The sequence below is a fragment of the Cygnus atratus genome, chromosome 1, assembly GCF_013377495.2.
Source record: "Cygnus atratus isolate AKBS03 ecotype Queensland, Australia chromosome 1, CAtr_DNAZoo_HiC_assembly, whole genome shotgun sequence".
In the NCBI taxonomy this organism is placed as follows: Eukaryota; Metazoa; Chordata; class Aves; order Anseriformes; family Anatidae; genus Cygnus; species Cygnus atratus.
Window position 1 is genome coordinate 208,141,263 of NC_066362.1, and position 23,804 is coordinate 208,165,066.

At 60.0% G+C, this 23,804-nt stretch overlaps 4 protein-coding genes across 11 annotated transcripts in view; 1 reads left to right on the plus strand and 3 right to left on the minus strand.

Annotated features, from left to right (window-relative positions):
• The first annotated feature begins 2,619 nt into the window (after positions 1-2,619).
• LOC118259792 (NAD(P)(+)--arginine ADP-ribosyltransferase 2-like) lies at positions 2,620-3,982 on the plus strand. The gene is made up of 2 exons (XM_050714217.1): positions 2,620-3,430; positions 3,963-3,982. The coding sequence occupies exons 1-2, from the start codon at positions 2,620-2,622 to the stop codon at positions 3,980-3,982; spliced, it is 831 nt and encodes a 276-aa protein (XP_050570174.1).
• A 1,331-nt stretch (positions 3,983-5,313) lies between these two features.
• LOC118259756 (ecto-ADP-ribosyltransferase 5-like) lies at positions 5,314-10,065 on the minus strand. 4 transcript variants are annotated; one of them, XM_035569504.2, is made up of 5 exons: positions 9,833-10,065; positions 8,926-9,072; positions 7,786-8,500; positions 7,642-7,674; positions 5,314-6,698 (listed from the first exon to the last, which is right to left on the minus strand). In XM_035569504.2, exons 2-5 carry the CDS (start codon positions 8,995-8,997, stop codon positions 6,670-6,672), a joined length of 849 nt encoding a protein of 282 aa, XP_035425397.1. In that variant the 5' UTR covers positions 8,998-9,072; positions 9,833-10,065; the 3' UTR covers positions 5,314-6,669. The 4 variants fall into 4 exon arrangements, with proteins under 4 accessions (XP_035425397.1, XP_035425394.1, XP_050570965.1 ...); XM_035569501.2 differs by having other exon boundaries at positions 5,314-6,812; positions 9,833-9,987; XM_050715008.1 differs by having other exon boundaries at positions 8,703-9,072; positions 9,833-9,987.
• A 3,192-nt stretch (positions 10,066-13,257) lies between these two features.
• Positions 13,258-16,750, minus strand: CHRNA10 (cholinergic receptor nicotinic alpha 10 subunit). Its single transcript, XM_035569554.1, has 5 exons — positions 16,681-16,750; positions 15,376-15,521; positions 14,643-14,797; positions 13,813-14,345; positions 13,258-13,715 (listed from the first exon to the last, which is right to left on the minus strand). The coding sequence occupies exons 1-5, from the start codon at positions 16,748-16,750 to the stop codon at positions 13,258-13,260; spliced, it is 1,362 nt and encodes a 453-aa protein (XP_035425447.1).
• Positions 16,751-19,541: 2,791 nt separating this feature from the next.
• Positions 19,542-23,804, minus strand: part of NUP98 (nucleoporin 98 and 96 precursor) — a 37,475-nt gene continuing 33,212 nt past the window's right edge. For 2 of the 5 annotated variants that reach the window (XM_035569514.2, XM_035569510.2), the window contains exons 30-33: positions 23,072-23,313; positions 22,420-22,574; positions 21,820-21,931; positions 19,542-21,200 (exon numbers count right to left, since the gene is read on the minus strand). In XM_035569514.2, the coding sequence (XP_035425407.1) occupies positions 20,983-21,200; positions 21,820-21,931; positions 22,420-22,574; positions 23,072-23,313 (727 nt within the window). In that variant the 3' untranslated portion in view covers positions 19,542-20,982. The remainder of the gene's footprint in view (positions 21,201-21,819; positions 21,932-22,419; positions 22,575-23,071; positions 23,314-23,804) is intronic. The other 3 variants (XM_035569515.2, XM_035569511.2, XM_035569513.2) reach the window with 3 other exon arrangements.

The following is a 23,804-nucleotide window of genomic DNA, read 5'->3' on the forward strand; positions in this document are numbered from 1 at the left end:
CCTGGCCCTGCCTTGGGGCCTGTCATAGGGGTTGTAGTGGCTGCAGGACCCATCACAGGAGTTAGAAGGGCCTCGGGGCCTGTTGCAGGGCTTGGAGTGGCTGCAGGGTCTGTCACTGTGGTTATAGTGGCATTGATTGCAGCTCGGTAAGCATGGGCCAAGCCCCAGCGTGTTGCAGTAATTTTTGTCTCTTTGGCATTGCCAGGGTGATGACACACCTTTTTCAAGCATTCTGCCAGGTTTTTAGGATTCTGCAGTTTTTCAGGGGTGAATTTCCAAAGTGCTGGAGGTGCCCACTGCTCTAGATGCCTGCCCACATCCTCCCACACTCCCTGCCACTCATAACCATCCTGCCTCAGGACAGGTCTCTGGGTGGCATTCCTAAGTAGTTGTTTAACCTTAAACAAAACCTGGAGTGCATTCAGGAGACATTACAATAAGAACATGCTGGTCTGAACATCCCAAGGACATACAAATTTTGAGGAGCTATTGTAAGTAGCCTGGGGAAGAAAAGGGAGGTGAAGGAGAAAGGGAGATTGAACAGGTGGGGAAAACATCTCCCCCTGTCCCCTCCATAGACTTTCCCTGAAGAGAAAAGGTAAATAGTGTAATTATTAATAGTTTCTGAGATATGGTTTCCGAAGTATGGAGGTGAGGGCAATACTGAGCAAAATACCAGATTAGTCTCATGACTAGCAATTTTATCATATCATAAGCCAGTGTTACACAGTACAGCAGAATAATAACCTTAAACCAGCCCCCAGAAATGATAAACAGCACGACAGGGAACACATACTGTAAGTAATGTGCCATATAACTCAATTCAGAAAACAAGCACAGCAGACCTGAGATTAAAAAAAAATCAGCATTGTGATTAGCAAATATTAAACTGATGTAATGCTTACAACAATTTTGTTTTAACATGCTCTGGTCAGATCTGTCCTTATCTCAACCTTTTGGGCCCCATGCTGGGCACCAAAAGGACTGTTGTGGTTTAACTGGCCGGCAGCTCAGCACCACACAGCCGTTCGCTCATGCTCCCCCCAAAGTGGGATGGGGGAGAGAACTGGGAAAAAACAAAAGTAAGAGCTTGTGAGTTGAGATAAAGACAGTTTAATAGGACAGAAAAGAAATAATAATAATAATAACAACAACAACAACAGCAATATCAAAAATAGTAGTAGTAAAAATAATAACACGTACAAAACAAGTGATACACAATGCAATTGCTCACCACCTGCTGACTGATGCCCACCTCATTCCTGAGCAGTGGACCCCCCACCCCGGCTAGCCGCCCCATATTAATTGCTCAGCATGACCCCAGATGGTATGGAATACTCCTTTGGCCAGTTTGGGTCAGCTGTCCTAGGTCTATCCCATCCCAGCTCCCACTGCACCCCCAGCCTGCCTGCTGGCAGGACCGAGCAAGAAGCTGAAAAGTCCTTGGCTTAGTATAAGCACTGCTCTGCAGCAATTTAAGACAGTTTAAGAGAAAGAAAATGAGAAAGAAAGACAGAAAATAAGCAAGCAAGGGAACGAAAGAAAGTGATGCACAAAACAATTGCTCACCACCTGCTGACCAATGCCCAGCCTGTCCCTGATCAATGGTGGCCCCTCAGCCAGCCCCCCCCAGTCTTATTTTTCCACGATACCACATGATATGGGATATCTCTTTGGCCAGTTGTGGTCATCTGTCCTGGTTCTGTCCCCTCCCAGCTCCTTGTACACCCTCAGCCTGCCCGCTGGCAGGGCGGTGTGAGAAGCACAGAAGTCCTTGGCTCTGTGTCAGCACTGCTCAGCAACATCTAAACCATCAGTGTGTTATCAGCACTATTCTCATCCTAAAACCAAAGCACCACACCGCACCAGCTACTGTGATGAAAAGTAACTCTATCCCAGCCAAAACCAGGACAAGCCAGTGTCAGTTCCTGCGGGAGCCCCTCTGCATTGAGGGCTGCAGAGCCAGCACCGCACCTCTCAGCACCCATGGGACTGGGACCCACACATGCACTAGAGCATGGGCAACTGATGAAAGCAGATTTCCTGTTGGTTTCCCTGCAGCCATTTGCAACAACCCAGCAGCAACTCGGTGGTCATGGGGGGCTGGATCTTAAACTGTCTGGGGGTTGCTATAAAAAGGCAGAGCAGCCAGCTCCACGCACCCTGCAGCAGCGCTGAGCCGTGGGTCCTGCGTGCAACAGAGCAGAGGTAACATCTCACTGCAGCACCTGGGCTACTCCTGGCACAAATGCTGTGGCCTCAGAGGATGTCAGGGCTGCACGGGGGAACCCATGTGTCTGTGGTGTTTGATGCAAGTAATTGGGCTGGAGTCTGGGCTGGTATCAGGGTGGGGAAGAACCAGGTGGCCGTGGCTGGGGACACACACTGCAGGTGCTTCCCTCTGATGCCAGGGTGGGCATGGGTGGCTTTCAAGGTGACCCCGATGCATCTGCTCCGCTTCTCCCTGCAGCCTCCTCCGACCCTCCACTTGCCCCGTAGCAGACGCCCGTGCCCTGTCCTGCCGCACTCAGCGGCTGAGCTCAGCTGGTTGCAGAGGACCGGGTCCTCCGCTGCCTGGGGCATCCCCGCTCGTGGCTGGACACCCGGAGCTTCCCGCACATGGAGCAGCTTGGCCTGGTCTGGGTGCTGCTGGCCGGCACCTTGGCTGGCACCTTGGCTGCCAGCAGCACCCGTGAGCAAGACCTCGGCCCCATCAAGAGGATGGCGATGGACATGGCCCAGAACTCCTTTGATGACCAGTACCGGGGCTGCAGATACAAGATGGAGGAGGAGCTCAAGAAGCTGTACCACACTGAATTCAAAAACCAAATCTATGCGAAGACCTGGAGAAGAGCAGTTCAGAAGTGGAAGTATCAATGGGGCAACTTCAACCACCCGCAGGTGCTGCGGAAGGAGCAGGCAGTGGCCGTGCTGGCGTACACTGCCGGGACAGGCCTGTACAGCCAGTTCAACGCGGCCGTGCGCGAGGGTGGGCGCTCCCGCAAGTACTACCTCCAATACTTCCCCTTCAAGACGCTGCACTTCCTCCTGACCGAGGCCCTGCGCACCCTGAGGGATGCCCAGGGCCACAACTGCTACCACGTCTACCGCGGCGTCAAGGGCATCCTCTTCACGGCCCACCTCCAGCAGACCGTCCGCTTCGGTCAGTTCACCTCCACCTCCCTCAAGAAGGAGGCTGCCCAGAAATTTGGCCAGGACACCTTCTTCTTTGTGTACACCTGCTACGGTGTCCCCATCAAGCAATTCTCCTTCTACCCTGGTGAGAACGAAGTCCTCATCCCACCCTATGAGACCTTCAAGGTCGTCAACGTCACCCGTCAATTCAGCAGAAGCATCATCCATCTCCGCTCCCTTGTCGCGCGCAGCACCTACAACTGTGCGCTGCTGAAGGGTAAGGGCAGCCCGCAGGGTGGGTGCCACCAGGAGGCTGGGGCTGGGGCACAGCCCCGGGCAGGCGCCGCGCTCCCCGCGCTCCTCCAGCCTTGGCCGCAGGAGAGCGGGGGGCCCCGTGCCACCGGCTCTGTGAGGGGAAGGGGAGCCTTGTGGTGAAGGCAACAGCTCCGTGTGGGGAGCTCGGGGAGCTTCAGGAGCTTGGGTAGCCTTGGGAGCTTGGGGAGCTTGAAATAACGTGGAGCTGTGTGGAGGCATGGGGGTGCGTACAGAAGGAGGAGCAGGAGGACCAAAGAGGGGTTAGGTTTGGGGTATAAAAGGGCCGGTCACACTTAAACGAGGGATGGTCAGTGTTTGTCTGGCCAAGCCCTGCAGTCTGTCCTATCGTCTTATTTCTCTCATTAAAGCTTTTCTGTTTGCACGTTCGCCCTCTTTGCCATGTGTACGCGTGCTGAGAGGACTACATGCCAGCTCCTGGCGAGGCCTCTGTGTGTGTGAGCGAGCTTAGTGCCAGCTCCTGCAGCCAGATACATTTTCCATTCTCTCCCCAGTCCTGCTGGGGAGGAGGTGAGCAACCGGCTGTGCGGTGCTGAGCTGCCTGTAGGTTAAACCACAGCAGGCCTTTTGGTGCCCAGTGTGAGGCCCGAAGGGTTGAGGTAACGACAGACCCAACCGGAGCGTGCCAGAGAGAACAGCCCTGCGTGGATCAGCCCACAACATGGCGCTGCCGCCGGCACTGGGCCTAGGGCCGGCTGCGGGACTGGTGGTAACAGTGCACGGAGGGGCCAGGGGCAGTGGCAGCCCCAGAGGAAGGAGAGGTGACCCTGGGTTTGTTTAGAAGTGGCGACACGATGTCTGGGGTGACCTGGCCCCCAGCAGCTCCCTGTCCTCAGCTTCCCCAAGCTGCTGGGGAGCGGAAGGAGCAGCTCCGAGCCAAGAAGACACCCGGAGAACATCCCCTGCCATCTTGTCTACAGGGACAGAACAGATAAAAGTGCAAAACCAGGGCAGCTCAGAGCCAGTGCCCTGCTCTGCACCTCAGGGCTGCCCAGCTCCCTGCAGGGGATGAGCCCTCACCCAGGGGGAGCCACCACAGCGCTGGGGTACCGGTGAAGTCCCTGCAGCGCTGCGGACATGGCAGGGAGCAGGGGCTGGAAGCAGGGGACAAGACAGAGCTGCCAGCCTCGCGTGGTCCGGAGCCAAGGGCAGCATCTCGCCCCTCACAGCCTCGGTGCCCCTTGCAGTCGCAGGGCTGGGGATGGTCCCTGTGTCCTGTAAGCTCTGCACCAGGGCCGGTGTCCCACCAGAGGGAGGATGAGGGGAGCTTGGCCATGCCCTGTGGCTCGGTGGCTGGGGCTGCTGTCCCCGTGTCCCTGCAGAAGTGGCACCGTGGAGGTGACCACTGCAGGAAGTCCAAGCAAAGACATCCTCAGCCTTTGGAGGGTGCAAGCAGTGCAAGCTGAGGTGAAGTGCCCAGGCTGGGGCTGATGGAACATCACAATGGAGGTGTCCATCCCACCCAAGGGGCTCCTTTAGCAGTGGATGAATCGTGGCTGTGGTGGTTTTACTCGGGTGGGCAGCCGAGCTGCACCTCAGCTGCTCTCTCACTCCTCCTCAAAGGGGAAGGGGCAGAAAATACAATGGAAAGGACTCAAGGGTTGAGATAAGGACAAGGAGATCACTCAACAACTATCGTGACGGGCAAAACAGACTCAGAGTAGGAGGATAAGTAACGTTTATTGCCTATTACTAACAACCTAGAGAAGTGAGAAACAGAGGAAAGAAATCAAATGCACCTTCCGCCCATCCACCCTCTTCCACCTCCTCCCCCTGAGCAGTGCAGGGGAACGGGGAATGGGGGCTGCGGTCAGTCCCTGACGCTTCGTCTCCGCCGCTCCCTCACGGTCCCTCTCTGCCCCTGCTCCCCATGGGGTCCCTCCCACAGGAGCCGTCCTTCCCGAGCTGAGCCTGCGGGGGCTGCCCACAGGCAGCAGCTCCTCAAGAACTGCTCCCACACGGCTCCATACCACGGGGTCCATCCATCCCCCAGGAGCAAACTGCTCCAGCACGGGTCCCCCATGGGCGGCAGCTCCCTCCAGACCCCTGCTCCTGCGTGGGCTCCTCTCCACGGGCTGCAGCTCCGGCCCGGGGCCTGCTCCTGGGGGGGCTCTCCATGGGCCGCAGCCTCCTCCAGGCCACATCCACCTGCTCCACCGGGGGCTCCTCCACGGGGGGGCTGCAGCGTGGAGATCTGCTCCGTGTGGGACCCATGGGTGCAGGGGGACAGCCTGCTCCGCCAGGGGCCTCTCCACAGGCCGCAGGGGAACTGCTGCTGCGTGCCTGGAGTACCTCCTGCCCTCCTGCTGCACTCATCTTGGGGGCTGCAGGGCTGCTTCTCTCTCCCAGCTGCTGTTCCCCAGGAGCTTGTGGTTTTGTTTTTTTTCTTTTTTGTTTGTTTGTTTTGTTTTGTTTTGTTTTGTTTTCCTTTTCTTAAATGTGGTCTCACAGAGGCACAAACAACATCACTTATTGGACTGGCTCTGGCCAGCAGTTGGGCCTTTATCTAACGTGGGGCAGCTTCTGGATTCTACTCCCAGAAGCCACCCCTATGCCCCCCCACTACCAAAACTTTGCCATATAAACCCACTACAAGTAGTCAAATCCCTGCCCGGGTCTGAGCATTCGTTGCCAGCAGTTCATGAGACGTGGAACCGCCTGTGGAGGTTTTGGGGCTGGGTCCAGGTGAGGGTGCAAGCCTTGTCTGGCTGAGAAGTTGCTAAAAATTTTGAAGCTGGAGAAACATGAAATAATGGGGAAGTGGTAGAAACCTTCCCCTGTCCTGGGGGCTGGGTGCTGCTTGGTGCCGGGTGCTGCCGAGCCCTGCTGTGAGCACGTTCCGGGGTGAGCCCCAGCAGACCAGCCCTGGCACGTGACACTGGGCCCAAAGGTGCATGAGGCGGTGGTGAGATGAGGAGGAGTCTCCAGTGCGAGGCCTTGGCCAGACACTGTCCTCCCCACCTAGAGCAGCAGCATCCCCCGGCCAACAAGGGGGCACTGCTGCTGTCCCCACGATGTCACGGCACGGCACGGCATGGCACAGCACAGGCAGCGTGCCGGGCTGCTCTGCCACAGGGTCTAGCTGGACTCCACACACCGCTTGTGCACTGCCCCTGGTTGCTCTGCCACAGACTGCGGGTGAGGCGTTCTCTGCATGGCCGCTGGCTTTTCTCCTCGGGGCCGCCAGCTGGGCGCTGCCCTTCACAGCTCCTCTCTGTGCCTGGGACCAGCTGCAGAGGGATGGGTTCGTCAGCCGCTCGCTGGCTCAGCCCCGCAGCAGCGGCACGGGCACTGCCTGTGGCTGTAGGGTCTGCAACGACCCCGTAGAGGCTGAGCCCCTTCCCCTGCACAGAGACCCCGAAATGCGGTTAGAGGTCTAAACAGGCTCCCAGCAGGCAGCCCTGCAGTTAGCTGCTCCTAACGGACACGCTGTGTTGGTGGGTAGCTCTCGCACAGAGGGCACGCTTGCCCGCATTGCCTGGCTGTCCCCAGAGCCGTGCCGTGCGTGACACGAGCCAGCAGTGTGTGCCTGCAGCCCAGAAAGGCAACTGCATCCTGGGCTGCATTGCTAGAGGGGTGGCAGCAGGGGAGGGAGGGGATTGTGCCCCTCTGCTCTGCCCTCGTGAGGCCCCACCTGGAGCCCTGCGTCCACATCTGGGGTCCCAGCACAAGAAAGGTGTGGGGCTGTTAGAGCAGGTCCAGCCATGACAATGATCAGAGGCTGAAGCACCTCTCCTATGGAGAAAGGCTGAGAGAGCTGGGGATGTTCAGCCTGGAGAAAAGAAGGCTCTGGGAAGATCTCGTAGCATCCTTTCAGTATTTAAAGGGGGCTTATAAAAAAGATGGAGAAGGACTCTTTACTCAGGTAGATAAGGGCCAGGACAAGGGGAAATGGCTTAAAAACTAAAAGAGCGGAGATTTAGGTTAGAGGTTAGGAGGAAATTCTTCACTCAGAGGGTGGTGAGGCACTGGCACAGGCTGCCCAGAGAAGCTGTGGATGCCCCGTCCCTGGAGGTGTTCAAGGCCAGGCTGGATGAGGCCCTGAGCAACCTGATCTGGTGGGAGGTGTCCCTGCCCATGGCAGGGGGTTGGAACTGGATAATCCTTGAGGTCCCTTCCAACCTGAGCTGTTCTATGATACCACAATTCTATGACACCTGTGGAGGTTCCTACCTGTGCTGCCCCTGCACTCCAGGCTCTTCTCGTCTAGGGGGAAAGCAGAAGGTCTGGCATCAGTCCCGGCCCCGGCAGCCCCGGCCGCACAGCACCAGGACGATACCACAGGAGCAGCTGGGGGTGCCCGAGCCCCTTACTCACACCCCAGGAAGGCGCAGTTGAAGTGGCTGCAGGTCCTGTTGGCGCTCCGCAGGACAAAGCGGTGACTGCCCTTGTCCGGGAAGACCCAGAAGATCTCATGGCCAGGGATCAGCACCTCCTCCTCCTCCGTGTACAAGGAGAAGGCGTGGATGGGGACCCCAAAGCAGCTGCGGATGCTGAGGAACGTGTCCTGCCCAAAGCTCTCTGCCTGCTCCCTCCTGAAGGAGGAGGAGGCGAAGGAGCCGAACCTGAAGGGGCTGGCGCCCTGCAGCTGGTAGCGGGTGTGGGCGATGCCCCGGTACACCGGTGTCCTGTAGGTGGCCTCGCAGGGCCCCCGCAGCAGCTGCAGGGCTCTGGTCAGGTAGAAGTGCAGCGCCTTGAAGGGGAAGCTGGCGTTGTAGGTGGCCCGTGACCGCCCGGCCGCCCGCATGGCTGTGTTGAAGAAGTAGTGCAGGCTGTTGTCCGTGTACGCGATCACGGCCTGGCCGTACTCATCCTTGAAGCCGGGGGGCAGGCGGGCAGCCAGCGAGCCCTTCACCTGCTGCCACCGCTCCCCGGCGCGTGCCCAGACCCTGCCAAAGAGCCTGGACCTGCCCCGTGCCTGCTCCTGCTCCAGCAGCGCCGGCCCCGCTGCCTCCATCGCCTCCGTGCACCCCTCGTACTGGTCATCAAAGGCGTCGCGGCTCATGTCCATCAGGAACTGGGGGGTCCCCGCCTGCGCGAGGGAGAGGGGCTGGGGGGTGCACGCTGGGTGCTGGAGCCCCCTCCCCAGGTGCCGCGTGCCATGCACAGGGTTAAAAGTGCCCGTGCATCCTCGTGGCATTCCCCTGCCCTGCCGTGGGTCTCTGCCCCTCCCCGAGCCGGAGCACCGTGCTCCTTGGGGCTCCCCAGGCACTGGGGGCGATGCAAGAAATTACCTTTGCAGAGGCAAGCAGCGGGAGGGCGAGCAACACCTGCATGGCTCAGGGCAGAAACTCTTCCTTCGCCTGCGAGGCCGAGGAGATGCCCACCCCACCGCGAGCCCTGGCACGGGGACAGTGGTGGCAAAGCACAGAAGTAAAAGTGAAAGCAGCAGGCTGGCAAGGAACCGGCACCAAAGGCAGCGGGATGGGGGTGCTGCACTGCAGGGTCCCCACTCACCCAGGGGGCTGCCAGCAGGGCCCCGAGGCACAGCCATGTCCAGCGCAGCCGCGGGATCGTCCTCAGGTCCATTGCACCCCTGGCTTTGTGGGGACGGGTGTTGGTGAAGCCTCGGGAGGAGCCTCAGAGCGCTGCACAAGGGAGAGCCTGGGACGTGCCCATGTGGGGCCGTTCACCATCAGGGACAAGGGCAGCCATCAGATGCAAAAAAATCCCTTAAAGGGTCACCCCGCATCCCCCTGGCTCAGGAAGGACTGTGGCTTTGCCAGGCAGGGAGTAGTCCCCGAGGCGATGAGGGGCAGCCCGGGGATGCCAGGTGCCCCCATCCTGCAGCTCCCTCCCAGCCCTTCTATAGCTCAGGCCATGCATATGTTTGTCAACGCACTTGAGCAGCACGTGTCCGTCTGTCCGACACAGGCACGAGGCAAGGGCTCAGCCCACACATCCCCAGGACCCACCGTGGCCTGACCCCAACATTTTGTGCATTCATGGCTGGGACGGGGAGAGCATCACCCAGAGGGGCCGATCCCGGGGCTGCCGATGCAGGCAGGGCCTGGCCGGATCCTGGCACCCAGCCCCACGCTGCTGCTGCTCCCTCGAGGCTGGCAGCAGCAGGACCAGGGCTCGCCGCCCCCTTCCTTCCCTGTGCAGGCACCGGGGCCGGAGCTGCCGGAGGGAAACAGCCTGGGACAGCTCCTAACCGCTGCTCGTCCCCTGCTCAGCCCTGCCCGCAGCACGGGGACAGGGCCCCCTGCCAGCCCCAGGGCTGCACCCCACAGGGGGACCCCCCAGTCCCGTGGGGTCCCGCGGAGCTACCCTCGCTCCCCACCAGCCAGGCAGGCAGCAGCCCCCAGGCTCCCGTCCCGGTGCCCCCGGAGGTGTCCCCATACTGGTGGTGCCCCTGTACCGGTGGTGTCCCTGTACTGGTGGTGTCCCTGTACTGGTGGCATTCCCAGCGGTGATGTCCTTGCGGGTGGGTGCCCCTGCCCACGGGTGTCCGTGCGGGTGGGTGTCCCAGCCCAGCAGGCCCTGGGGGCCCTGTGCAGGGCCAGGACTGAAACCGGAGCTGCAAAACAGAAAACAGGAAAGGGGCAGACCCGGAGCCTCCGCTCGCTCGCTTGCTTTCATTTTCTGCAGGCCGGGGTGGCTGCGGCCTGGCCCTGCCCAGCTGCCATCGCCCTGCTTCTCTGTGCAGGAACCAAACCCCAGGGAAGGGAAATTCCAGCAGCTGCAGGACAAGCCCGGGGCCCGGCCACCCCACAGCCCAGGAGGGCTTAGGAGGGAGACCAGCCAGGCGGGGGGGACATGGGATGGGTTCCCGCTGGACCCGGCGTTCGGCATCGAGAGGCTCCCATTGGCATCAAAGCTCCGTTCGGGGCTGCTGGCTGGAAGGAGGGAGAAGAACTGCGTGGTGTCACAAAGGGGGGGTGCGTGTGCACCGTGCCGTGCCCCAAAGGCAGCCCTGCAGGAGTGGGAGCGGGCAGTGGGCATCGCGGTCTGGCACCACCCTGGTGGGCTCCAGCTGGCGGGGGGTCCGGGGTGCTTGGTAAGGCTGGCTGGGGGGGGGGGGGGCAGCCCTGCAGAAGTGGGGTCACCTTGCATGGGCCATGGGCAGTGCAGGCTGCGCCCCTCCTGTGGCACCCCAGCACCCATGGGCAGCGTCCCCCATCCGTGTGCAGGGCCCCAGCACAGAGGGGGGGCTCACAGGGTGGGTGGTCAAGCCCCAGGGGATGCTGTGGGTACTGGTGGTGTCGTCCCCATGCTGGGGGCTCCTCTCCCAGCCGCTGGCATAGGTGCTGAGCCCTTCTGGTGGCTCATGAAATTCGGGGCTCTGTGTCACAGGCCTGTGCCTGCCGCCTGGGGACCTGCGGCATCGCCGGTGCCATGGGGGGCCCTGGCCTCCCCCCCCCATCCGAGCTGCTCCCACTGCTGCTGCTGCTGCTGCGGCTGAGCCTGGTGTCTGCTGTGCTGCGGGTCTGGCGGCTGCGGGTCCGGAGGCTGAGAAAGCAGAGGCCGGCGAGAGCCCAGCGGAAGGAGCAGGGCGGTGAGTGGCCCCCCCGCCAGCACTGGGCACCCCAAGGGCTGGCACCCCCGGCGGGGGGCTGAGCGGGGGGGCTCCCGGCCGCTCACCCGCTCTGGCCCCGGCAGCTTCTCTGCGGATGGAGGCAGCAGCGGGGACGGCCTCGCCGGGACGGGAGATGGGGTGAGCGCTGCCCGGGCTGACCCCGGCCCCCCAGGGGCTGCAGGGCCCGGGGCTGGGCTCCGGGGCTCCGCCCGGGGACGGGGCCGCCCCCAGGTCCCCCCCCCAGGGCAGGGGGGCAGCGGGGGCTCCTCCATCTCCATCTCCTCCCGCAGGACGAGCCTGGCACCGCAGGGCGCGGAGCCTCCCCGGGCACCGCTGGCCTCCCTGGCGTCCCTGGCGTCCCTGGCGTCCCTGGTGTCCCTGGCCTCCTCCTCCTCCTCCCGGTGCTCCCTCTACTCCTTCCCGGAGCCCTGGCCGGGCGCACTGGCCGAGCTGGCCGCCCTCGTCCCCCCGGGACCCCCGGAGCCGCCTCGGCCGCCACCTCCCCCCCTGCAGGGCTCCGACCCCCGCCGCCCCCCGGGGCCGTGCCTCCAGCGCCTCCCCGGGGACGGGGCGCGGAGCCCCGCGGGCTCGGAGCCGCCCCGGCCCCGTTCGCCCCCCGTCGGCCCCGGGGGGGCGGCCCCGGCGGAGCCCGTCCTGGCGCTGCTGAGCGCCGCCCGCCGCTCCCGGGCCGCCACCGAGCGCCGCTGCCGGCTGCTGCGGGCGGTGCTGGCGCGGCGGCGGGGGGCGGCGGGGGACGGCCGGCCGGGACCCCCCCGGCGGCGGAGAGAGCGCCGGGAGCCCCCCCGGGAGCCCCCCCGGCCCCCCGTGACAGTGCGCGTCCGGCTGGAGCTCCTCGGTACCGGGGGGTGGCAGTGGTGCCTCCGGACAGAGGTGCCGCGGGGGGGCACGGACACGGAGACCGGCACGGACACGGACACGGACACGGGCACGGACACGGGCACGGACACGGGCACGGACACGGACACGGACACGGTCAGGAGCCTCCCGCTGCAGCCGGACGGGAGCATCCCAGGGGATCCAGGCAGAAGCATCCCAAAGGAACCGGACCGGAGCATCCCGGGGGACCCCCGCAGGAGCAGCCCCCTGGGGCCGTGCTGGGTGCCCACAGGTGGGGTCCGGCCCCGAGTGGCCGTGGGGCTGTGCCGGGCCGGGCAGTGCCTGCAGGAGACCTGCGCCAGGCTGTGGCAGTGGGTGACGGCCCGCTGGAGGCAGCGCTGCCGCTCGCTGCCCTTCTGGGAGCGCTGGTCCTACAGGGTCGGTGGGCTCCTCTGGCCCCGAGCAGGGGGCCAAGCACCAGGACAGGCTCGCAGTGCTCCTTCGGGCTCAGCCCATTAAAGGGTTTCTCCTTCACGGGGTGTGGCTGTTCATTTCCCCATCCCCGGAGTCAAACACAGCAAAGATGGGCTGGCGCTGGCCACATCTGGTGGTCACGAAACGAGCTGGTATCTCACAGGGTTGTGCTGGCCTCCAGAGGGACGTGGCCAGGCTGGGAAAGGGGCTGCGGGAGCCTGGGGGGGGGGGGCTCACGCATGAGCATGACCCACCTCAAGTCTCTCAATTCGTGTTCTGTATTCCTCTTCAGCCGTGTTTCTCCCCGCCACACCAGCCTGGCTGCACGCGCACCCTGCACCAGCAGCATGCTGGTGGCCCTGGGAGCCATCACTGGTGCCCCCACTCATCTGCACTTGGCTGTGCTGCCCCCCCCTCCTCTTTCTCCAGAAGCCCCTGAGGCTGAGCTCAGCAGTAAATGGGCGCCCCTGGAGCAAATCCCTGGTGCTCCAGCGCCCTGCAAAGTGCAGCCCTGGGCTTATGAGAAGAGGGAGTGGGGGGGTTGTGGGGTTTTGGGGGTGACGTGGGCTGCACCGATAGCAGTGCCCTGCCTGCCCATGTATACCTACATGTATACATCCACACCCACGCACGCAGCCCCCCAGGAAAGGCTCTGCCCACCCCAGGCAGGAGGCAGAAGCCAGGAGACGCACGCTGCAGGGTTTATTCCCACTTTGATTTCTGCACCCGGGTCCGTGGGGCACAGTGCATCGAGCACCAGTGGGGACAGGGACTCACCCCAGCCAGGACCCCCAGGCTCAGCCCCCCGGCATAGGGGGGGGCTCCCAACACCTCCCCAGCACTTCTGGAGCCCCCATCTGTCACCACTGTCCCCACTGTACCTGCTCCGGAGCCCCCGACCGTACCAGGGATGAGCCACCCGCGGGACACCCGGGGTGGTGTGTGTGGTGGTGCCATCAGGCAGCTTTGCCGATGACCAGCATGCTCATGAGGAAGACCATGATGAAGAAGACCCACATGAAGAAGCGATCCATCACCTTGGCCACCTTCTTCCACTCCCCGGCGCGGCGCTGGGCGGCTCGGTGGCGTCGGAAGCAGCCGGCGATGTAGCCCACGCTGCTCAGCAGCACGTGGTGGTGGCAGAGGCAGTGGCCGCGGGGACACGGCCCCGGCTGGGCGCTCACCCCAGGGTGCTCCTGCGGCCCCATTCCGCCCGTGCCCGCCTGCCGGGGGCTGCTGCAGCTCTCGCCAACCTCGCAGACGCAGAGGGCGCGGGCCAGGTGGTGCAGGATGAGGCGCCGTGCCCACGGCGGCACCGGCCTGGCCCCCGGCCCGCAGTGGTGGACGTTCATGATGAAGATGGTCAGCGCGGTGGAGGCGGCGATCATGGTCATGGTGGCGATGTAGTACTTCCCTGCAAGGCGGGCGGTGGCGCTGAGGGGCAGGGGCAGGGACCCCCCCTCACCACGAGGGCCCCGTCCCCAGCACCCCCCAGCCCCTCGAGGGCTCACCGATGAGCGGCACGCTCTCCGACGGCGGCATGCTCTCCGCCACCAGCAGCTGGAAGACGGTGAGGGCCAGCAGCACCGTCACCCCCAGCGAGACCTTCTCCCCCGAGTCAGCCGGGAGGTAGAAGCCCAGGGGCGCCAGGAAGGAGATCATGACGCAGGGCAGGAGCAGGTTGAAGATGTAGAAGGAGGCGCGCCGCTTGAGCAGCAGCGTGTAGGTGACGTCGGGGTAGGGCTCCGAGCAGCACCCGTAGGTGACGACGTTCCTCGTGGCCGGCATGCCCAGCACCTCCCACTCCACGTTCTCCACAAAGTCCGTCAGGTCGCCCGCATCCAGCCGGTTGCGGAGGTCGATCTGGTTCCCGTTGTAGGTCCAGGAGCCGAAGGTGAGGCGGCACTGCTGCCCGTCGAAGGGGAAGTAGGAGACGTCCACCTTGCAGGAGCTCTTGGTGATGGCGGGCGAGTCCCACATGATGTGCCCGTCGGAGCGCAGCACCACATTGGTCTCCATCGAGCCGCTGAACCGGTCGTCGGCGCTGGGGCAGGGGCGGCCGTGGGGCAGCTGCCGTGGTGCTGAGCCCCAGCGGGGCGCGGGGCTGGGGGCTGGGGCTGGTGTGGGACCCCCACTCTGCACCCCGCCAGCATCCCGCTGCCCTCCCGGGGTGGCCTTGTCCCTCGGGGTGGTCCCACGCCTGCAGATGGCCCCTCAGTCCCCCCAGCCTAGCAAGGATGATGGCCTCACCCCCCCAGGACCCCTTCCTCCAGCCCCAAGTTTGCGATGACCCCCTGCAGCCCCCCTGGGTCGGGGAGCGGCAGGGGCGAGCGCGACCCACTTGTTGTAGAGGACGATGTCCGGCCTCCAGACGTAGCTGCTGGGGATGCGGATGCTGTCGATGCCGCCGTAGGCGTCCTTGTCCCAGGTGAGGTGGGCGTCCAGCCAGGCCTGGCGGACCCACAGGTAGGAGGTGAGGACCTGGTTCCTCTCGTCCTGTGAGGGCGGAGGGTGGGCACGGGCACCGGCCCCAGCACCACCTGCAGCCCCCCCATGTGCACAAGGGCTTTGAGGGGCTGAGATGGTGTCCAGGGGGTTGTGCTGAGGTTGTAGGGTTTGAGCTGGTTTGGCGGGGATATGAACTGGTTTCAAGAGGCTTGAGCTGGTTTGGGGAGCTGCTGGACTGGTTTTGAGGAGTCTGGACTGATTTGGGGTGGCTGGGATGGTTTTGAGGTGTCTGAGCTGGTTTTGAGAGGTCTGAGCTGTTTCCCAGCTGTCTGAGCTGATTTGGGAGCATCTGGACCACTTTGAGGGGTCTGAGCTGGCTTCAGATGGTCTGAGCTGATTTTGGTGTGGCTGGGCTGATTTCAAGAGGTCTGAACTGATTTTGGGGCAGTGGGGCTGGCTTTGTGGGCCTGAGCTGCTTTGTGGGGCTGAGCATCATCGTGGGGGTCGGGCAGGACCCACTGGCAGAGCAGAGCCCAGGCGTGTGGTGCCAGGAGCGTGATGGGGACAGAGGCATGCCGGTGCCGGGGACAGAGGCGTGCCGGTGCTGGCCGGGTGCCGGTGCTCACCATGTCGATGATCTGGGACAGGGTGACCTGCAGGGTGACGTTGAGCGCCCGGTCCGTGTCCTCCGCGGGGCGCAGGGCGCTGGAGTAGTTGGTGAAGAGGTCGTGGAGCAGCTTGTGGGCGAGCCTGCCCTGCGCGCCCCCGCAGCCTGCGGGACCCGACACGGGGTGAAGAGGTGCGACGGCAAGCATGGGGACACCGACCCCCTCCCCACGGCTGGTACCCCACCACATCCTGCCCAGCACTGCTGCTGGGACCCCCATGCCCCCCAGTCCAGTCCCCACCTTTGCCTTCCCTCGCCACCCTCCAGGGATGCCCAAGCTGAGCCAAAGTCCCTGCCTGTGACAACCCCGTGCACTGGCTCCCCCATTCCCCATCCCCTATTTCTGGCAGCCCAACCCCAAAATTTGTTTTTTTTTTCATATAATCACAGAACCAAAGAATCTCAGAATCTCCTCAGCTGGAAGGGACCCACAAGGATCGAGTCCGACTCCTGTCTCCACACAGGAGCACCCAAAAATCAGACCCTATGTCCGAGAGCATTGTTCAAACACTAAGAATCATAGAGTCATGGAATATCCCAAGTTGGAAGGGACCCATGAGGATCATCGAGTCCAACTCAGTGCTGTGCCCACTGCCCTGGGGAGCCTGTCCCAGTGCCCGACCACCTCTCTGTGAAGAACCTTTTCCTAACACCCAGGCTGACTCCTGTTACAGCTCCATGCCGTTGAACAAATCTTTCTCCTATTTGCCAAATATTTCTATTGTTTTCTATGATTCCTGTTATTTCTATTATTTCTGTTCCTGGTCCCACCAAAGCCAGGAGGAGCTCTGGCTCCTGGGGGGAGGAAGCACCCCAGCACAGGGGTGGGGAGAAGGGATCTGTTCCCCCCACCCCAGCCCCCCCTTTAGGGCCATTTCTTGGCTAATGAGAGCCCCCAGGCCAGGGCAGCGGCTGGCGCCTGTCCTGTCTTTGCTGGAAGCTGGACGAGCTGGATTGCGTTTCACGGGCGGCAGGCACCGGGCGAGACGCGCTTACAGAGCTGGGCATCGCCGCCAGCAGTGCCGGAGCCCGGGCTGCTCCGTGCAGGCGATGGAGCTGCAGCACAGCCCACGGTGAGTCCCCGCTCCCCAGAGCCCCCGGGGCTGGGACCGGGCAGTGGGGGCCCAGGGCAGACCCTGCCCACTGCCTGCAGCTCCCAGGGGGTTTGCTCCGCTCACCCAGTTTATTGAACTGGGGCCCTGCTGGTCCCAGTTCAGGCTGGCAGGTGGCAGCCCTGGCACCGACACCTTCCCAAGGTGCTTACCTGGGGCCAGGACGGTGCTGGCAAGGCTGAGCGCCAGCAGCCACCCGGGCAGGCGAGCGCCCGGCTCCATCCTCGTGCTCCCGGGGCCGTCAGGTGCCAGGCGCTGGGGACATCGCGGGTGTCACCTGCTGTGTGTGCGGGTTGTGCCCGCCAGCCCCTCCTCACGCAGCATCTCCCAGGAGCCGGGGAGGGTTTTGGTGCAGCATTTAAGGGCTCGGCGCTGGCTGACGTCAGGGTTGGGGACGGAGGCTGCCCCGACGTGGGGAACGTGAGAAAGGCACATGGCCGAAACCAATGGGCGAGAGATGCCCCGAAAGGCTTTGTATGGGGAAAAAGCCCAAACCGGGCACAGCCCCTGCCCCAGGGAGGCCAGCAATGGCCTCCAGTGATGGAGGAGGAGGAGAAGGAGGAGAAGAAGTAGGAGGAGGAGGAGGAGGAGGAGGAAGGTTGAGCTGCACCCTGCCTGGGTCACCTAGCCTGGAGGCCACAAAGGGTGGTGTTGGAGGTGCTGGAGGCAGTGGTGGGTGGGTGCAGACCTTGCGGGTGGAACCACCTCTGGGAAGTCTGTGCCAGCATTTGGCCATCCTCATGGTAAAGAAATTTTTCCCAATGTCCGTTCCGACCCCCCCAGTGCGGCTTTGTGCCATTCCCTGTGTTCTGCCACCGGTTACAAGGGAGCAGAGACCGGCACCTCCCTCCGCGCTTCCCCTCCTCAGGGAGCTGCAGAGAGCGCTGCGGCTGCCTCTTGGGCTCCCGTCCTCCACACGGGACAAACCGAAGTGCTGGGGGATTTTGGATACAGGAGGCGAAGCAGCGAGTGGCAGCGGGGTCCCTGTGTCGCTCATCTCCTCCCGCTCCCGCAGCACCCCCTTGGCACCCTTCCTATGCTAATCCCCAGCAGCAGATGCCAAGCAGAGCCCGATCGGTTTTAAGGCTGGAGGTTTTGTTTCCAGGCGGTGAATTATTCATCCCCCGCCCGCAGTCCCAGCCACGCTGCTCCCCGGGGCCTGACGCGAGCGCCAGGGCAGCAGCTGGGCTTGCAGAGAGGCAATTACCGTAATGGAAGGAGGCGAAGGCGGCGCGACCCGGCTTCCTGCGTGCCCGTGGCCTCGCCGTGGGTGTCACCTTTACACCGGGCGAAGCCGCCGCAGCGCTGGCCCTGAGCGTGGCAGTGACCACCCAGCCCGAGAGCGGGGACCCTGCCACCCGTATCTGGGACAAGGGATTCGGGGCACCCGACTCCAGCCCCAGCCCTGGGGGCTGCTGCCCCCAGCACGGGGCAATGGGGGGAGACCCGCGGTCCTTCAGTCCCTTGTTGAAGCTGTTCCAGCTTCCGTGCAGCACAGAAAAGCACGTCCTTCTGCTCGCCCTGAGCTGTACCTGGGCTTCTGCCTCGTCTCCCTTCGGCAGTCCCAAGGACTTTCCCTCAGTACCGCTTGTGGTCACACCACGCTGACGGGCTGAGCGCTGGCACTGCCGGTGTCGGCGCCACACCACCGCAGGTTTGTTTGCTCCTTGTCCATCCCCTTCCCGACTGCAGGTGAGCACTGAACTTTTGTTAAAAAAATGATCCACGAGTCCAAAACTTCAGCCCAAGGTGGAGGGGCCTGCTCAGGAGCCACCACTTCCACCCGTCAGAGTTGCAGGTGGCCGGGATCCCCGGAGATCGCCTCATCCGAACCTTCTCCGTTGCCTTTCTGGGGACAGAGGAGAGGCTGCCCAGCTCCCCTGCTTGAAGGCAGACAGACGGGCTCTTGCTCACCTCTGAGTCTCCGCAGGAAGCCCCCTGTGGCCAGGGCCTTTCACAGGTATCAGAGTGGCCGCTGCCGCAGGCCAGCTCCCTCAGGGCTTACGGGGGCACCCAGTCGGGTCCCAGTTTGAGCACTCCTCAACCTCATCCGCCAGAGGTCCTTGCCCCAGCCTTTCCCCCAGCCTCAGGGAGCTGGGGCTGCTGAAGACCAGCCTCACCCATACACGCAGGGACGAGGCCATCCAGCACCTTTTCCAAGTCTGTTGTGATCACATCCCCATCCCACAGCGCACCCACGTTTCTCCTAGGCTAACTGCTGCTGGTGACGTACAGGAAGTCTGTTCCTGTTGTTCTTCACATCCCCCAAAAGATTCAGCTCCGGGGGGCTTTGGTGTTCCTCATGCCAGCCCCACACGCTCAGAGCCTCTCCATTCCTCCCAGGTCACCCATCCCTTCTTCCAGCCCTTGTGTTTGCCTCGTGTGAGAAAGAAAGTTGTGTTTTTGCAACAGAAAAATCCACTAAACTGGCGTATCCAAATGGGATTGTGCAGGCATGGCAGTGGCATAGCAGGGGGGAGTACGTTAAGCAGGTAAGGGGAAGGCCCTCCCGCTGTCCCAAAACAAGGAGGATGTCTAGGAAAAACAGGATGAGCAGCGGGAAATCAGTAAAAACTAAAATCACAGGCCCTCTAGTCACGAGAAAAGAAGGGAAAAAAAGGGAAAGGAGAAATTAACTGTTGGTGAAATAAAATTGCACATCTATGGTATAGAAGTGTGTCAAGGGGGTTGTGAACCCATAGTACTCAGTCAATGAGGAAACGGGAGAAATCAGGTGTTGGGTAACAGGGAATATGAGGTTAGGATGTATTTTTGCTGGGCACTCCGGCTTGCAGGACGCCCACCACTGCAATTGCAAATAAAACAACTTCACAGAAGTTCCTGTCTGAGAAAATTGAGATTTTTCTCACACTCCTTCCCTTCTCTCAGGGTCCGACCTTCCTAAAGAGCCAGCACCTGCCCACCGCCACCGAGCCCAAATCACTCAGCCGAAACAAACCACAGGACCCATGCCTGTGGAACTGAAGCCTTATTAAAAAGCAAAGAAAACGGTGGGAATACTATAAACATTTTATTTATTGTTTTCAAAAAGACAGGAAAATAATCTAGATCATTTTATTTATAACTTTTAATAAAAACCTTTACATAATCCTCATGCATAAAGACCTTCAACGAGCCAATGCAAAGCAGCACCGAGCAGGCTCGAGGCCACTGCCACCAGCGGCTGGCTAGCTGTGGCAGGAGGCAGTGCTGCAGTAACCCTGAAATCAGAGCAGACCAACAGACAGCTTTTTTTCTTCCAAAAATAGTCGGTTTCTAAACACAGTAACAGTGAAGACTGTACACACTAGAGCAAATTGACATTGCCAGCTGTTCACTCGCGGGATGTTCTTACGCTGACGGCGGCTCCACTCGATGTAACCCAGCTACGCAGCAAGCACAGAGATGACGGCAGGCTCCCGGCTACGCGCGTCGGTCGGAGGGGCTGCGCGGGCACCGTGCCCCTCAGGCAGCCTGGCTCCGGCAAGCACCGCGCCGGTGTGCATGGCAGAGTGCTGTGGTGCTCGTCTACATGGGCACCTGCCTCACGCGTGGCTGTGAAGAGGCAGCCCGGAGCTCCCGGGCTGCTTGCTCCGTGGGCACGCGTGACCGACCTTTGGGCATAACTTGTGCAGAATTTGTCCCCTCCGATCAGAAGCGCCTGGCCTGGGGTCCTGAAGCACAGCGGGTATTGGGACAAGCTCCTGTGTTTTACTGCATGGTGACAACACGCTGCGTGTGGGGCCCAGATGTCTGTCTTCAGAGGCGTGGACAGCACAGAGCACACCGTAAGGCACACACGTAGGTGTCAGCTCCCCCTCTGAGGCAGAGAAGTAGCCTTCTTGGGTTTTGGAGATGGAGGATGGAGAAATGAGAAACACCACACTTGCAGGTGTCCAACTTAGCAAGAGAACGCAGGCAAAGACAAGTCTTCTGAAGTTAGTTTCTTCTCCCACCCCCCACCCACAGAGCAAACGTTTAACGTAAAGCCCCAGTTAAAGCTTATCCTTGGTCAGTTCAGGTACCAAAGGCTCGGCAGTAACAGGCGCAGTCCCGCCGAAGCGGGCATGCCCAAGACGAACTGTCCCAGAACTTGCTTCACCATCCTCTGTGCCGCAACCAAGGAGTAAAACGGATCTGCCAGGAGATGAAGCCCCCTCTGTACCCCCTCCACAGGCACAATCTCACCTGCAGTCAGGTTCTACAAGAGGGATTTTATTAATTCTTGGAAAGTGTCATGTAGTTGAGGGTGCCAGCCAGCAAGGCCCAACGGGGTCTCGCTGGTCCCCCAGGTTACAAAAATTCCTGCCATAGCCCACGTACTAAAGCCACTTTAATACCTCTATGGAAAAACCGGTGTGGCTGGAGGCTGCTGCCAAGGGAATGCTTACCCTTAGAGCAGGGAAAGGGTGAGCAAATGGTAAAAACCTGTCTGTCCGTGAAGAGATTCGTCCTCACTGAGTCACTACTGTCAGCTCCCGTAAGTAAGACTGGGTGAGACCACGCAGCTCCTCCAAGGCATAGTCCTCTGGCATCGGCAGCCGTCCAATGTGGGGAGCAAGCAGGCGAAGGGGGACGCGCTGCACAGCAGGGGTGGAGTCAGAGATGGGCTCTGGGGTGTGCTGCAGGCTGAGGACCACCCTGAGCAGGTTAGCAATGCGCTTGGCCATGTCTGGAAAGAGCAGGAAGGTCAGTGTTTATGCACACCCCATACCGCACTCCACAATGGGAGCTAGCACGCGAACACCTGTGAGCTTACACCTCGTTGAGGAATGCACTTAACTACAACTCAAGAGACAATTCTTGAGCAAAGGCATTTGGCTGGGTTGGTAAACCTATGCCCTGCTACGACTTCGTCTTTTCTCAGCTCCAGCAGTGAATCTCAACTCCAGACAGACTTCCTCCCTGAGCATAATCAACATTTGGCCTTATTCTTCAGAGCAGATGTTTTTCTGCAGGTAAGCTCACGTTTTATCTGGCACTGTAACACTAAGTAAGGACAAGACACTTCACTGCTTAACCAGAGACGGCTTTAAGAGACGAGGCACTGGAAGCCAAATTAGCCAGGTAACAAAAACTGCCTGAAACAAAGACAGTTTGTTACAAAGAAACAGTAGCTGCATGTACCGGAACCATTAAAGCAAAACACAGCTCACTTCACCAGCTACAGGCTTCCTTTTCTGCACAGGCCAAGAAACAGACACCAGCAGCCTGGGCGACAGCCAGTGCTAGCTGGATCAGGTTTTAAACTGGCTTTCCCAGCAGGGTGCTCGATATTGGTGGTACCATACCTGACTGAGCCAGCCGGTCCTTCGCGTTGTGGCACTGTATCTGCTCTATCCTGTTGCACAGCGACGTCACTTTGGTATGCAAACGCTCCAGCTCATATGCGGAGCAATCCAGCTGAAAGCACACGTAAGAGTAGACAGTCAGCCTCAGTGCATCCAAAGCCTTTTACAAGGATCACTGCCTGAGTTCATTCCAAGCTGAATCTGTCCGACAGAAGACAACGTGTTGCAGCCTGTTTGAATTCAATGCCTTAAGCAGGGAAACAAGAAGTCTGGAACTGAATTAAATGGGCCTGACACACAGACTCCTCGTTAATTAGCTAACTGCTAGCTTTGTTCCTCCTCTTGCACTTATCTCACTGCCATGCCACGTAACAGCAGGTTTTCAGGGCAGAGACCACATCATATTTTCACATTACCACCATCTCTCTTTATATTTTCAGAGATGCATGAAATTCTGCCTGCTAGTGTCTGTAACAGAAACACTAAGTTAGCAATGAACAGTGAGGAAAAGGTTTCTCTAAAAACGAGGTTCTGTATAAGCTTCCAAATGGTAATAAAGAAAAACAGGTAGGAAAGAAAACACCCGTTTCAGTTTGTTACCTGTTGAATCCTATCAACCATCTCGATAACACGAATGTAATCTAGATAGACCAGCCCTGCCACCTCCCAGTCCTGGATGAGCACGCTGCGTTCAGGAGAGGAGAGGTCTTCCAGGAATCCTTTTAGGTACTTGTAGTTCTCATTAATAATAGCATCTAAAGAGAGCAAACAGAAGTAACTGAGCAACGGGGTTTCTTATCAAGTCAGTGATATTGATTATTAAAGAAAACAGCTGTCTACTGCACTGTCAGTTTCCTAATTCCGTGACTATCAGCCATGACCACAAGTGTTTACCTGATTTATGACCTACAAAAGACAAGCCTAAGGCCATTCCATTTCCTAGAACAGGGACACCCATAGGATCAGCACTCCAGGAATGCTACTGCTGCCCTTGTTCCCCGAGGCACCTCCGGCACAGGAAGGTGAGCGTGCAGGAGGTTCAGCACTACTCTTCTCACATGTTTGCAGTGATGAATCATCGTGCCAGGTACCAAATGAGAGCTATTTTGAAACAGCCAGCCACTCTGTACTGCCCCTCTTGCTAGAAACAGTCTTACTGCTTCACATTATCGAAAACCCAACGACTTTCTTTCCAATTCTATTTGTGTGTACTGTTCAGAATGGGAAAAAAAACAAACAGGAATAGACTCACCTGAGGCTAAATGCCTGACAACAAGCTTGTGACATTGGTTCCAGTGCCCAGCCTTGAACAAGAAGAGGGCTTCTTTATGCTTGTCACCCTCCATCCTTGCTCGAACAGCCTTTGCTTCATGAATCCACTCGGCAGGGACGCAGAGCCTTTTTGTCAGAAAGGTCTCCTTGGCCCACGATTCGGGTGTCTCAGACAGAACGCAGTGCCGATTTAAGAGTTCTCGCACTGCCTTTTCACGTACGCTGGTGGGAAGAGAGAACAGGTCATCATTCCAACACGCAATCCTTTGTGTCCCACCACCAGAAGATGCGCCTCAACACAAGTAACTGACGACTGAAAGCAGCAGCAGACTCCATTACACTTGGGCTACAGCAGAGGCACAGGCGCTACAGGCGGTGAGCCAGCCTCGCCAGGCCTTTAGCAGTCTTACTTTAGATCCTAAGAAAAGTTCTACAATCAACTGTGTTACTTCAACACCTGTTAAACACTAAAAGAGGTCATCACTAGTGCTTTGCAACATCATAAATGTTGTAGCTTAAGACTATTTTAACACGATTCATGACCCTAAAAGTAATATACAAGCCTTATTTGAAGTAACGGCTGAAAAAAAATAATCTGATGCAATGTATTAATTGCAACTGTAAACACCAATAGCCTCATTTGGGGAAGGGTGTCTCTTGCTATTATTTACAAGTTTAAGACAATTTTTTGTTCACTATATATTTCACAATAG

Bases quoted from the DNA above. Each gene is read 5' to 3' on its own strand.
- LOC118259756 (XM_050715001.1), bottom strand. From the start codon at position 8,997: ATGGACCTGAGGACGATCCCGCGGCTGCGCTGGACATGGCTGTGCCTC. The intron at 7,675-7,785 runs GTGAGTAAGGGG...CTTTCCCCCTAG, and splicing joins CAACTGCGCCTTCCTGGGGT to ACGAGAAGAGCCTGGAGTGC. The intron at 6,779-7,641 runs GTAGGAACCTCC...GGGTCGTTGCAG, and splicing joins GGAGTGCAGGGGCAGCACAG to ACCCTACAGCCACAGGCAGT.
- LOC118259792 (XM_050714217.1), top strand. From the start codon at position 2,620: ATGGAGCAGCTTGGCCTGGTCTGGGTGCTGCTGGCCGGCACCTTGGCT. The intron at 3,431-3,962 runs GTGGGTGCCACC...TTCTCTCCCCAG, and splicing joins GGGTAAGGGCAGCCCGCAGG to TCCTGCTGGGGAGGAGGTGA.
- CHRNA10 (XM_035569554.1), bottom strand. From the start codon at position 16,750: ATGGAGCCGGGCGCTCGCCTGCCCGGGTGGCTGCTGGCGCTCAGCCTT. The intron at 15,522-16,680 runs GTAAGCACCTTG...CGGGTCCCGCAG, and splicing joins CAGCACCGTCCTGGCCCCAG to GCTGCGGGGGCGCGCAGGGC. The intron at 14,798-15,375 runs GTGAGCACCGGC...CCGCCCTCACAG, and splicing joins TGTCCCAGATCATCGACATG to GACGAGAGGAACCAGGTCCT.